This window comes from Pelobates fuscus, chromosome 9 (assembly GCF_036172605.1).
Source record: "Pelobates fuscus isolate aPelFus1 chromosome 9, aPelFus1.pri, whole genome shotgun sequence".
Lineage (NCBI taxonomy): Eukaryota > Metazoa > Chordata > Amphibia > Anura > Pelobatidae > Pelobates > Pelobates fuscus.
This window is the reverse complement of record NC_086325.1, coordinates 104,705,838-104,719,683: the sequence shown is the minus strand read 5'-3', so window position 1 is coordinate 104,719,683 and position 13,846 is coordinate 104,705,838. Positions and strand designations below refer to the sequence as shown.

General features: G+C 40.4%; 1 protein-coding gene across 6 annotated transcripts in view; it reads left to right on the top strand.

Moving 5' to 3' along the window:
• Positions 1 to 13,846, top strand: part of DLG3 (discs large MAGUK scaffold protein 3) — a 287,539-nt gene that overhangs the window by 180,598 nt on the left and 93,095 nt on the right. For all 6 annotated transcript variants that reach the window (XM_063432262.1, XM_063432261.1, XM_063432259.1 and 3 more), the window contains one exon: positions 12,920 to 12,970. In XM_063432262.1, coding sequence (XP_063288332.1) covers positions 12,920 to 12,970 — 51 coding nt within the window. The remainder of the gene's footprint in view (positions 1 to 12,919; positions 12,971 to 13,846) is intronic.

Genomic DNA, 13,846 nt, shown 5'->3' with positions numbered 1-13,846 from the left:
ATGCAATTGAACAATGTTGATACAACATCCCACCATATAGATACTTTATGACACCATGTTTACCTGTATCGGATCAATGAAATTAGCCCTATATCGTACATTTAACACTCAAATTACGTCAAATTATGACAAACAAGAGTTAGAATTACCATAATGGGACCATGGAAAACTTTAACAAATAACAAATATCTCAGAATATTGCTTGATGACATTTACAGGCAATGTTAACTAACAATTCCTCATTAGTCACTTGAAGGTCTTCATTCTTTTTGCTCCAAGATTATTTTCTAGCTACTAGAACTGTGTGCCTGGTGAATTTACTTTGAAGGCAAAGTGAGTCAATTCTGCAAGTAGCTTAAGCAATTAATTAGTGATTCCTTTGATCCATGGTGTTTTAATCTGAAATCAGAGAGAAAATAGATTAGCATATCTGACAATGTTATGAAAGATGAAGCTGTAGAACGGGGCGTGGCTAGGTGCCTACAAGATCAGGGCTTCAACCCAAATTTGTATTATCCTCCCTCATATAATTTATTAAAGGAACACTACAGTGTTAGGAAATCAAAGCTCAAGGGTTAAAAACCCCTTAAAACACTTACCGATGAAGTGGTCTGGGTGCCCATTGCATCCCTTTAAGCCCCTTCTAAAACCAACCCTATACAAGGTCAAAAGTCCAAATCTGAACCCTAATGTGTTCTACAAATCACACTGTGAAACCAAATGTTTGATTTAATTCCAATTATTACATTAACCTATATTTTTAAAATCCACACCTGCTCTATTAACCCCAAGCCGTGCTGCTATAACCCTTCAATCCACTGCATTAAAATCAATCACTCACAGCATTTTCTTTCACTGTGCTATATAAATTACTCTAAATATGGGGTAGTACAGTGGTACTGCACAAATCATATAACTGGAAGTGTTATTTCTCTGTCTGTATTACAGGGAACGCATGGCAAACAATGAAATTGTAACAAAATGGGAAATTATGATTTCAGTAACCTGCTTGGGGTTTCAAACCCAATACCTCTGGCAATTCCTCAGCTTTTGAACAGGATGGGCCAAAATGTAGATCCCAGCTGTTGTAGAACTGTAAGTCTACAATGTTGCGCTTGAGACTTGCCCTTTGATTGCAAAGCATTATGGGTTTTGTAGATCTTTGTAAGCCTCCCCCTTCGGATGACGTTGAAGGAGGCAGAGCGCAGCGCTTGTGCCAATGGAATCGGGTGCGTAAATAATAGTTTTTTAACCCTTTCGGCGGTGGGGGCGGGGGGTGGTAAGAGAAGAGGGACCAGAGGGCACTATAATGTTAGGAATACAACTTTGTATTGTTAACACCATAGAAGCCTTTTTAAAGAGGAACTGCAATTTTCCTGGGTTTTTAATATTTTGTTTCATTATCCTATATATTTAGCAAATATAACTTTTGAGCAGTGAAAAGTGAAATTAAATGTAGAAAGCACAAATCTATAATGGAACATGGTACCTCCATCTAGGCTCCTTGTCAATCAACGTTTTTCAGCTATTGAACATAGTTTGTAGGAGAGTAGAGACTTAGACAATGTTTCTGTTCTTCTACTCGTTTGTTTTGTGTGTCCTGACTGTGCCTGGACTGAAAAGCTTTGTGATGTCACATGGACTGAAAAGCATTGTTATGTCACTGTCACATAAAAAAAAAAAAAAAGCACAAGTTATAGGTGTTTTATTTAATGGTGTAATTTCCAGGAAAGTGACACGTTTTGCTTTAAGCAGACTCTGGGCTGCCTTTTTAGGCATTTAAATATAGTCTTGTTCCATGAAATGTTACACCAAAATAATGCTCCTTTAAATGAGGACTCTAAAAAGCATTACTTTTTCCACCAGGTACTTAAAGTCAGGGCCAGATTAAGAGCCCAGTGGGCCTGGTGCTGACAATTATGACGGGCCTAATTACAGAATCATATCAACCAAAAACAGTAAAACACTCCCAAGCGTCATGTATCTGATGGAGATGGTGCTGGAGAGAAAGAAAACAGCAGATATAAGAAAACACATACCCTATGCTAATCTCTCTCTAATTTATGTTTTCATCTTTCAAGTAAATCCATAACCCCTAACAGCAGTGTCCAGTCAAGCAGGAAGTCAATGGGCGGAGTAAAAGGGTGTGCCACTGACGCAAATCACGTAATTTGCCAAAAGGGGCGAACATGCCCAAAAAGAGGACATGTCTGCCCAAAGAATTAGAAGGCCAGTCTGGCATGAATGCATATATGCAGACAGCACCCTGAGCTTCGTATAAATGCATCTAATGATGCGCTCGCTCAATGCTTTCTAAGGACTGTCCCCTAGCACTCGCTGGTCCACTTGTCTCCTTACCTTCTTACTAGCAGACTCCTGGTATATAGTCAGAGAAAAGCTGTATGTAGTGAGTGTAGAAGAACACAGAAGAAGGGAACATGTCACAGTGTTAGAGAGACCAAAGTCAGCATTACCTTAAAGGATCACTATAGGGTCAGGAACACAAACATGAATTCCTGACCCTATAGTGTTAACACCAACTAGCCCCCCTGGGCCCCTCATGCCTCCATAAATATAGTAAAAATCTTACTGTATTCAAGCCTGAAGCTGTAACTCTGCATGCTGTTAAACGTGTTAAAAACAAGCAGTCTGCTGACATCATTAGAAGTGGTAGCCTGATCCAATCACATTGCTTCCCCATAGGATTGGCTGAGACTGACAAAGAGGCAGATCAGGGGCAGAGCCAGCATGATTCAAACACAGCCCTGGTCAATCAGCATTTCCTCATAGAGATGAATTGAATCAATGAATCTCTATGAGGAAAGTTCAGTGTCTGCATGCAGAGGGAGGAGACACTGAATGTTTGGATGCATTTTAAGCAGCCATGACCCAGGAAGGATCTCTAACAGCCATCTGAGGAGTGGCCAGTGAAGTTATCACTAGGCTGTAATGTAAAGACTGCATTTTCTCTGAAAATACAGTGTTTACAGCAAAAAGCCTGAAGGTAATGATTCTACTCACAGGAACAAATTCAATAAGCTGTTGTTGTTCTGGTGACTATAGTGTCCCTTTAACTATATTCCTTGTCAGCCAGTCCACACAAGTTTTGTTCCCATACATCCCTCTTAAGTTTCCATACTTAAGTAAGAGTATGTGAAAAGTAGTTAGGGTTGCCACCTTTCTTGGAAAACATACCTTACTAATTTGCATAATTAAATATGTATAGATGACATCACATGATGTAAATCACAAGCAGTGACATAAGAGAAAATGCTGTAAAATCACCAAAAAACTACTTAGGTTGATTCTGCTGTATAGATGGATTCCTCCCAGTGCCCCCATGTCTCCCAGTGCCCTCATGACTCAGTGCCCCCATGTGTCAATTACTCCAGGTCTCAGTTTTCCTATGTATCAGTGTCTCAGTGCCCCATGTCTCCCAGTGTCCCCTAGTGTCGTGTCCCTGATGTAGATTAATTTAGAAATAAACAAATATGTTTGAATGACTATCTGTTCCTGTCCAAATCTGAGATGATTAAATTGCGTATACGCAGAAGCAAATTCACACTGACACATGGAGTTCAGGTTAAAAGCACTTCGAGAAAATTTAATGGCATCTGCTAAAAAACAGGCTTGCAAGCCCTTATAAGAGCAAAATTACATCATCATTGAATATCAAGATATCAGTAAATAAACATCATTAATTGGATTAAGTGTCAAGTGGTAGGTTAAATGCCCTCCCATCTGTATTAGTAATTGGCTCAGGGATTTGAGTGACTAGTGGGGCATCCTCCCATCATGGGATGTCGTAATTTCTGACCAGGATTCAGTCGCCATTGCTCTTTAGCACAAGGCTTTACTCGATGGGAGGGGGAATCTGGCAGCTAGCCATTTTGAGTACTTGGCACCGTTTTTGGGTAGTTAGTGATGTCAGACTCGTGGTCAGATTCAGTGTTCTTTTTATGAATAAGACATTTCATTAGGCCGGCTTTCCCATGGCCTTGACTATACTTTGTTGCATGTTACAGGAGCTTCAATAATTCCGGTGTTAGTCATATCTTTCTAGAAAATACAGTCTCTATTCATTATACTAAATGCTGTTAGGAAATTCTGTCATATAATGTAGTTAAAATGGAGAATCTGTCATGACATGAAGTTAAAATGGAGTTAGTACAACAATTCAATACATGTTTTAATATAGGTTTTTAATAATTCTACATCATCCCCAGGTCTCCCATTGACCCTATGTATCACAGTGTCTCAATGCCCCATGTCTCCCTGTGTCCTCCAGTATTCCCATGTGTCTATGTCCCCATGTATCCCAGGGTCCCCATGTCATTAGGAAGACGGGGAGACCTAGGGACACGGAGACACTGCGAGACTAGGGGACACTGGTTGGGACACATGGGGACACTGGGAAAATAGGGGACACTTGAAAACATGGGGACACAGACACCAGGGGCACAAACACTAGAGACACTGGCTGGGTACATTGAGACATGGGGGCACTGGGAGACATGGGGACACAGACACTAGGGACACTAGCTTGGAGACATTGAGACACTTGAGGCACTGGGAGACATGGAAGCACTAGGAGACATGGGGACAGTGAGACACTGGCAGACTGGGGGCACTGGGAGACTAGGGGTCACTGGGAGACTAGGGGGCATTGAGACACCAGGGACACTGTGTCCCCATGTGTCTGTGTTATAATGTCTCCCAATGTCTCAGTGTCTGCCATAATGTCTCACAGTGTCCCTCCTGATTGGTGGCTGTCTGGTGAAGCTTCGTAGAGAGCAATTAGGCACAACAAAAATGTAAAAAAATACTTCAGTGTTCAGGTAATATGTCCCCGCACACCAAACTCTCTAAAGTGCGAAGTGCAGCTCTAATAATTAATTGTAAAAGGACACTTACCCCATAATTCTTCTTTTTGGGGTTTGGTTCATATATAAATAGAAAATAGAAAAAAAACCACATGCAATATAGTATGTATAAATATAGTATGTCTCCTTGCAGCCTTTCCCCCCATCCCTCACTTCCCTGAGCTGTAGGGCGTCTCTGCAGGGTGGGAGTTGCTGTCTGGACTCTCTGTAGCTGCTCCCTTGTGGATCAGTGAGTAGAGCTGCACTATCCCTCCCTGTCTCCACACACAGCGACCCCTACTGGCCAGTGCTGGTATTGCATAGTAATCTCTTGTTTATACTGAGAAAAATACCAGCATTTGTATTGCCAGTATCACTGCAATATTGGCACCAGCCAGGCAGCCTCAAATACTGGCTGTGCAAATAAAATAAAAGCCAGGTGGAATCTCTAAGAGTAGTGAGTGAAAAAAAAAATGTAAAAAAAAAAAAATGTAAAAAAAAAAAAATTTTTTTTTTTTTTTTTTTAAATCAATGGGCCTATTCCATGGGCCTGGGCCTGGAGCTGCAGCTCCATCAGCCCCTATGTTAATCCGGCCCTGCTTAAAGTGCAGGTATGAATCAAATTAAGTACTGGGGGAAAATAATGTATTTATAAATCATTATTTATTTATTTTAATTGATGCCAGATACATGGAGCTTTTATCAGCTTCTATGAGCTTTTCAGGGTTTTTTCCACTGATTATAAGTCACTTGGTTTGAATGTGATTGTGCAAAGTGCTATGGAGATCCGAGCTGCCATTACTAGTGATTGTGTACATATAAACTCCAGAAAGTCTGGAGAACTGCCTAGAACAATGACATTCAGTGGTGTTAAGTATATGTTTTATAACATTTCAATAATTCATTTATGCAATGCATTAATAAAATGAGGCACTTGCACACTGCTATGTCCCTTTAAGGTCCTACCAAACTTATTTCTATCACTGCTCCCATTATTTCATGTTTCCAATTGACCCTTATATATAATAGGTCAACACTGAAAATATCCTCCTCCTTACTGATACATCATTGAAATTATCTCTAGTTAAAGCTACAGTAAGATTACCATAATTGTGTCCTATGATGTTCAGCCAGCATTTAAGTAGGAGCATGTCAGCTGAGCCACTACTTGTTGACTATCCTTGCTTTAGCTGTTTCCTTCCCATCAATTACTTACAAGCCATAATGCCTCCTTCAACCTCTACCTACCAAAAAAAAAAACATTTACCATCCCCATTGATTCTGCACAGCAATCACTGCTTTAATGTTGATGCCCAATCTATCCAAACAGAGTTCATTATTTGTTGTAGGAGCCTCTATTGATTTAATGGCATCCTTGGGGAAAAAAAGTATTGCATTTTTTTTTACATGGATTGTTAAAGGGACACTCCAGGCACCCAGACCATTTCTGCCCATTGGAGTGGTCTGGGTGCCAACTCCAATCACCCTTAACCCTGTAAGTGTAACTATTGCAGTTTTTATACTGCAATAATTACCTTGTAGGGTTAAATCCTCCTCTAGTGACTGTCTATCAGACAGCCTCTAGAGGGACTTCCTTGTTCTTAAAACAGTGTTTTAAATGACGCTAGACATCCTCACGCCAGCGTCAATGGACCTCCATGAGGAACTCCAGCGTCGCCGAAATCCCCATAGGAAAGCATTATATGGGGAGGTCTAATGCCGCTCGCTCACAGCCACTGCCGCGCATGCGCATTAAGTCTCCCCCGCCGGCTGACGTCGACAGGGGAGAAGCGTGGGCGGAGCCTGACCCAGCGCTGAGGGACATCGGCGCTGGGTTCAGGTAAGTCAATGAAGGGGTTTTAACCCCTTCAGCAACATGGGATGGAGGGTAGGAGGGAGGGGGGACTGCAGGGTCCTGTAGTGCCAGGAAAATGGATTTGTTTTCCTGGCACTGGAGAGTCCCTTTAAGCGTTGTCTAAACAGGTAATGTTTTTAACAAGTGTATCTAATTCTTTTGTAAAGGAATCACCAACAAAAATCTTGAACTGATGGGTCTGGCTCCGAGGAAGCCACAGAAGCAATTATTATTATTATTTTTTTTTAAATTCTTGATTTATCAGTTCATGCATATTGAGTTACATACTGTTTTAGAGGACAAGACAATCAACAGGAAAATCATACATTGATTACCATGAAGTTACCATGAAGTGTCACAGGTGCGGAAGCTCTACACGTTTCACCTTAACTGGCGTACAAATTCAACTGACATACGCATATTTGTGATATGGCTTTTGACTAGACATAAGGTTGGTAGGTCTGATGTGCTTGTGCAGTTTGCACTTAGAAGTATGGAAGGTATTCAAATGCTTAGGAAATTGTGTATATTGCACCCAGCAGTATAGCAGTTTACGTGGGAGCAAAACCAGGTCCGGGGCGCTCTAGTGTTGATATGTCTCGGGATCTCTATATATAGAGATGAATTTAGTTGTAGTTTTTTATAAGGGAAAATAGAGTGAGTAGTGTGAGGAGGACAGGAACAAAGATGACGTTTTGAGATCCCCTTAGTTACTTTTACTGGTAGGGCCTGAAAAAGGAACAAGAGTCGTGGCAGTAGGTTCATTTTAATGCTACGGAGATGTCCTATCCACGAGATAGGCGTCCAGGTCTTTTAATAGTGTGCGAATTATGTGAAAGAGATTTTCAGTGTACAGGTCGCCAGGGTTCGAATGTCAACTTGACGCCTAGATATTTGATAGAATGTGGACTTATTTTGACGTGTGTCCAAGCCATGCGGCCTCCACCTTTGATATCATCAGTGGCATCCCCACTGATTTATCTAAGTTAATTTTATAGCCAGAGACCTGTTTCTATGTTTCTAATAACTCCAGTAGGTTAGGAACCGACACCCTCTGGTCTCTAAATGTGACCAGGCTGTCATCTGCGTAAGCGGACACTTTAAATTCCTTGTTCGCTACCCTCAGTCCCGTAATGTGTGGGTTTGTCCTTATGAGATGTAGCAGGGTCTCCAGGGCCAGGACAAACAGGAGGGGGGACAGGGAACAGCCCTGTCATGTGCCGTTCTTCAGCGCGAAAGATTGAGGAATAGCACCTGGCAGTATGGTTTGGGCTCTGGGGTTCGCGTTGAGAGCTTTGACCGCTATTACAAAGCCTATTGGTAAGCCTGACCGATACAGGAGGGTGAATAAATAGTGCCACTGGACTCGGTCAAGCGCCATCTCCGCTTCCAGGGAGAGGACCAGAGAAGGCATTTGAGATCGTCCCGCCCACCATATCAGGTCAGCTGCTTGCCCCCTGTTCTCGTATAATTGCCTTGTGGGCACATAGCCCACTTTGTCCGCATAAATATATTTAGTCATAGAAGCTCATTTTTGAATCCTTACTTAGTAATAGGTAAAGTCTTCTTTTAGAATCTATGACTGTGTTGGCATTTCCCATAAAGAAGAATGCCTTTTGGATCCATCACAGAGAGTTATAATATCAACATGAGAATCTAACATATCAGCTTCCTCTTTTAAATCTCACAATAGCTAATCACTTGTCCTGGAACATATTTAACGATCTATACATTCCTATGAGGGGATCTTTGTCAGTCTTTATTAGAAACTAAACAATTTTTTGAACCAGACTGGAAATTTGCACACTTTACTAGCAATTGATGAACCAACTGACAGTTTATACTGCTTTATCCAATCAGAGAGCAATAATTCAATAATTTCTTATTAAACAATATAAAAAGAAAAGATTTTATATATAAAATAAATCACAATTAAATAAATCAAATATGTACTCTATACTGAACTTTACCGTGAGCAGCAAAGAAAGAGGACAAGAATTACATACAGGGACTTATATAACCTAACAGAGTGTGGGATTGGTTATTTATATTATATTCATTTAAAAATTAACTTTATTATTGCCCTAACCCAACCATTGATTCACATATTGTAGCATATATCCTCATCTTTTGTGAAGACCATACTGATGGTTTATTTACTATTGAATCTACAATGGGCATTCAGTATGGCAGCCACCAGAAGAGGTCGTAACTCAACGTAAACTTTACAGTTTCTAAAAAACTGCAATGGTTCACATTGAATGATTAAAAGGACACCCAGACCATTTACTTGAGATGAAGTGGCCTGGGTAACTATTGTGTACCTTTAACTTTAGTTGCAAAATGAAAAGCATAAAGTGTTCCATTCCATTGATTATTTATTTCATCTGATGTTAAATTTGGAGATGTACAGTAAATCAGCATAGACCATTATGAAGCCACGGATGTGATCAGCATTGCTGAGTTGTACCTTTCCATATGTTGTCTGTATGTTCATCCTCAGTAAGAAATTCCCAATACACTCAGTATCTCAGATGCAGGATCATGCATTGCAGTGCTCACCAAATGTTTCACAGTTTCTGTTCTTCCATTTCCTAATTATAGCCATGTGTTACAATAGCTCAGGGCTTTTCCCATTTCTAATTATTCTTAGCTCAGTGTTCTCTGTCAGTCTTTCTTTCAGTATTATAATCTAAGTGATCTCCTTAAAGTTTCATTAGTAATTCTTCTGTGTTTCGTACACACAGATCAGCTATTTTCTTATGTCTTAAAACTTTTCATTTCAGTAAAAAGTTAAAGCACATCCAATTCTAGTTTAGAGTAAATGCATAACTGGAAATCCAGCATACACTAATTCACTTACATTGGCATCCGAATATCTAGGTTTATTGTGATCTCACGAGTTCCAGGTAGGAGGTCACTGATCGCATTATGACATCACATAATATAGCTTGGATGTCTGGGGATATATGTATATTATCATTATTTACCTTCCAGGACATGTTCTGCTAAACTGGATAACCATGTTTATGCGATATTTCTCTCTCCTATGGTAAAATTATCCCATCATGGTGTTGTGGCTACATTATTTAAAACCACAAGACTGTGGTCCAGTACTGCTATTTGTAGTTGCCAACACTAATTCAGCCCCTCTACCAGTAGTGATATGTTGGGAGAGGGGATAGAGAGACAATATGAAAATAACTCCTTCCAATCTCTGGCAGACAAGGACATGCATAGTTGGCAACATTTGAAAAATCATTTCCAGGGACACTTTATTTATTATATTAGTTTATTAATTCTAATTTTACATATGTACATCTAATTTTGAGCAAATGTTTCTTTAGTGTTGGCATTTGAATACTTGTGTGCATTTGTGTATTATGTGTCTATCCATGCTTTGGTACTGACTTCCCAGCACAGCGATGAGCAAAAGCTGTCTAGTTGGGATACATGTACCCAGGACAGGAGCCCAAAACATGGGACTGTCCCATCAAAAACTATGGACATGTATGTATTGCAATCGTTTCCCTAACCATAACCCTTTGTATCTCTAGTATTTTCTTTTTTAATACCTTTTGGATCTAGCTACAGTTCAGTGCTAATATATCTTATAGTAAATTCATTCATGAAAATTGGACCTCATTTGCTAAAAATATTTTAGTTGTATACCTGTCTGAACTACACTAAACCTTTACACAATTTTCACACGTGTCATACCACATAGACCCATATACCAAAATGTGCCAATCAAGGTCTATCGCACTGAAGTCTCTTTCATGGGAAATACGTTTCTGAAGGGCTTTTTTTTTTTTTTTTTTTTTTTTTTTAACATAAAGAGTGTATATGTAGGGGAAGGATTTCTTTGCCCTTTGTTGAATCCTCTCTACACCTATGTGTGTGCTGGTTTCCCTGTGTTTAGCATTTGTTGAGAGCTCCCATTACAGGTTCCCTGACCCAATAGTCTGAGTTTCCCTGGACTGTACTCCTTTTTGGATCTGCCGAGGTTCTTGTCATAGTTTCCCTAAGTTATGAGTTGAGCTTAGTCAAGCATTATCTGTGCTGCTGCTAAGGGAGGCAAATCAAAAACTTATGCCAAGCAAATGGAATGGTAAATAGCATTGCAGGTGCTATTTCCATGATTTTCACTAGGTGACACAATTGCCAACTTTGTTTATAATTAAAATTAAAAAATTAACAAAAGTGGTTTAAAAAATTACAAGTAAACAAAGTAACAAAGAAAACCAGACAAACAAGAACAAAATACTGATGCCTCAAGCCATACTATAACATTGTTATGACAAATGAGACACCCTGTCCTCTATTTAATATTGTTGTATACGCTTTTCAAATTATATTTTTGGATGTTTTAAAATGATTTTAATTGTAAACAACAAAAATCAAAACAAAAATATCAAAATGTAACTAAATTTTTATTTTTATTATTTTTTAAATTCTTTATTTGTCTGTGCATGAAAGAGACATACAGTTTTGCAATGCCCCAACAGCATTTACAAGATTAACATTGTTCAAGATAATACATTTGTAAGACATGGGGAAAAATTGCACATTTTTTATATTATGGTGAAGGTAGCCTAACCTGTCTAGACACGATATGCTTTCTAGACAGACAGGATGATAACTGGCAAGAGGATAAAGTCTGGCATATATGTCTAGCTATGAAAGGCAAAAAGGACCTGTTCAGTAACAAGAAACACTAGATAGTATGAGTACAAAATGAAGCTATGCTTTGCAGAACTAGCTAAGTAAAGTATTAAAGATTCGCAATGTATAGGTGAAACATAACATTTCAGACTGTAGCCAAACATAATTGGATCGCACAAAATAATAACAGGCTTTCTCACGATGTGACTATCTCAATTGAGAATACATTTTATCCCAGCTAGAGGGTCATCTGTGGTTGTTAAAATGCTATCTCTGCTACAATGGGGGCACTTTAGGGTGGGGGTTAATCACCGTAAGCACCAAGGCTCATATGGAGTTCACCCTGTACCCATGCTTATCATGGTAGTCTCGTAGCGAGACCAAGTCCCAGTGGGCCACCAGTATCTCCTCCGCTGGTCCCAGGCTGTATTGTGTGCCCATAAGTTATTCCCTCTGCTCCGATCACCCCTGGCACCATGGGCATTGCCCCAGGAGGCTGGGGTCACGAGGTGGTGTCGGTGGTATTTCCTCCTTGGAGGTGGAGTGAGCTTCAGGGTCATCCCCCTCTAAACCCTCAGATGATACAGGCCGCATGTGTGAGGCAGACAGTCTGGATGTTGTCCTCTGCATCTTCCTGTATTTCTTTGAGAGCCTGTGCCGCCGCTTAGCCCCTGGTGGGGAGTGCTGAGTTGTGGAGGGTAAGTATCGTGGCAGTCTTGCATCTTGTCGCCTCTCCTCCAACTTGTGCCACAATTCTAGGAAGAGAGTATACAGCCGTGTGAGAGTCGGCTCCAGGAGGTCTTGTTGTCCATTAGGCAACATGGCGTCCGCCATCTTGGGTCGCCTGGGTAGGCAGGAGATGAGTGGCAGAGTTGTGTGCTGAGTCGTAGTTACACTACCAGCTGGTAAATTGTGCCTAAATGTTGGGGCCGGGATAACCCCCACCGGCATGTGGGGGGAACGGGGTCTGGTCTGTGCTTATGAGTTCCTAAGGTGTATGCCAGCAGGGGGATCGGACACATCTCCCACGCCAGCTTCCTCAGGTAGAAAATGTTAATGTTTTTTATAAAATCAGTCACTTTAAAATTTACCCAAAACTATTAAATAATTCAAAAGGCTTATCCAATAATATTAAATTGAGGTCTTTATGTCAGAATCACAATAGTGGATAATCAGTGAACTCTGACAGTTAACGTGAACTACAGAAAAGGAAGCTAATACAGAATGGTTGCAGATAAATAAGGAAATGCAAGGGAAATGAAATATGAATGTACAATTTTGAGCTACGGTATGAATAAAAAGCATTCTGAGAGGGAATCATGGCCTGGGATCTTTAACCCCTTAAGGACACATGACATGTGTGACATGTCATGATTCCCTTTTATTCCAGAAGTTTGGTCCTTAAGGGGTTAAATATTGTTTAAAGTAAATTATTGTTATATCATTTTTCAGTCCTGGTTTTGTGGATATTTCTATTTTTTTATTTGCTGACCATAATTAACGTATTGGGGGTTTTCTTTCTCTTCTTCCATTGCAGGTAAATGGCAGTGATGCTTTATACAAATATGAAGAAATTGTTCTGGAGAGGGTGAGTGTAACATGCCATATATACTGCTTTACCCATAGACCGGAGTCCTGAATCTCAGGACGCTGGAGTTAAGAAGTATGCATTCTATGTATTCCGCACTTTTTTTTCTGTCACCCATTGATGTACTAAAACTTTGTGTTGCCATAAGCCAGAAGGAGTGCAAGTACCATAATTTTCAGCTCTGACCTCTGACAAAAGAGAACCTCCAGGGGGTGTCATCCAGTGGTGTCTCCAAGATTCATACTTAGGGAGGGCACATAAGGGGCCAGGGACAAAAGTTGGGGGGCAGTTATAAAATGTGTATATATGTGCATTTTTGTGGACCCAGGACATACTTGAAAATGGGAGAAATCTCAATGTATCTTTCCTGGTAAAATATTTTATAAATAAATAAATAAATAATATATATATATATATATATATATATATATATATACACACACACACACATTCACAGGGCTCGACCAATTCCAGGCACAAGGTCGCCATGGCGACTAGCCATTTCACCCTGGTGCCTGGCATTTGTCAGCCCTTTGCTGAGTTGCGCAGGAAACATTAAAGCCGGCCGCTGCGGGGAGCATGGAGGCAGCGCGTGAGGGAACAGTAACCTTCCTGCAGTTCCTCTCTGCTCTTTTGTGCGCTGTTTAGTGACATGACATCACTCCGGCCCCAGCATCATTACAGAAAGCGTGCAGGGGAGCAGAGAGAAACTGCAGGAAGATTGAGAGGAGACACACTGGACGCCAGGGAAAGATCCACTCAGCTCTCGCGAAGGTAGGGAGGCTGGGTGGATTTAAATTAAAATAAAAATAGCAATTTGTGAGTGTGTGAGAAAATGTGGGTGTGTGTGTCTTAGTCAGTGTGTGTCTCAGTCAG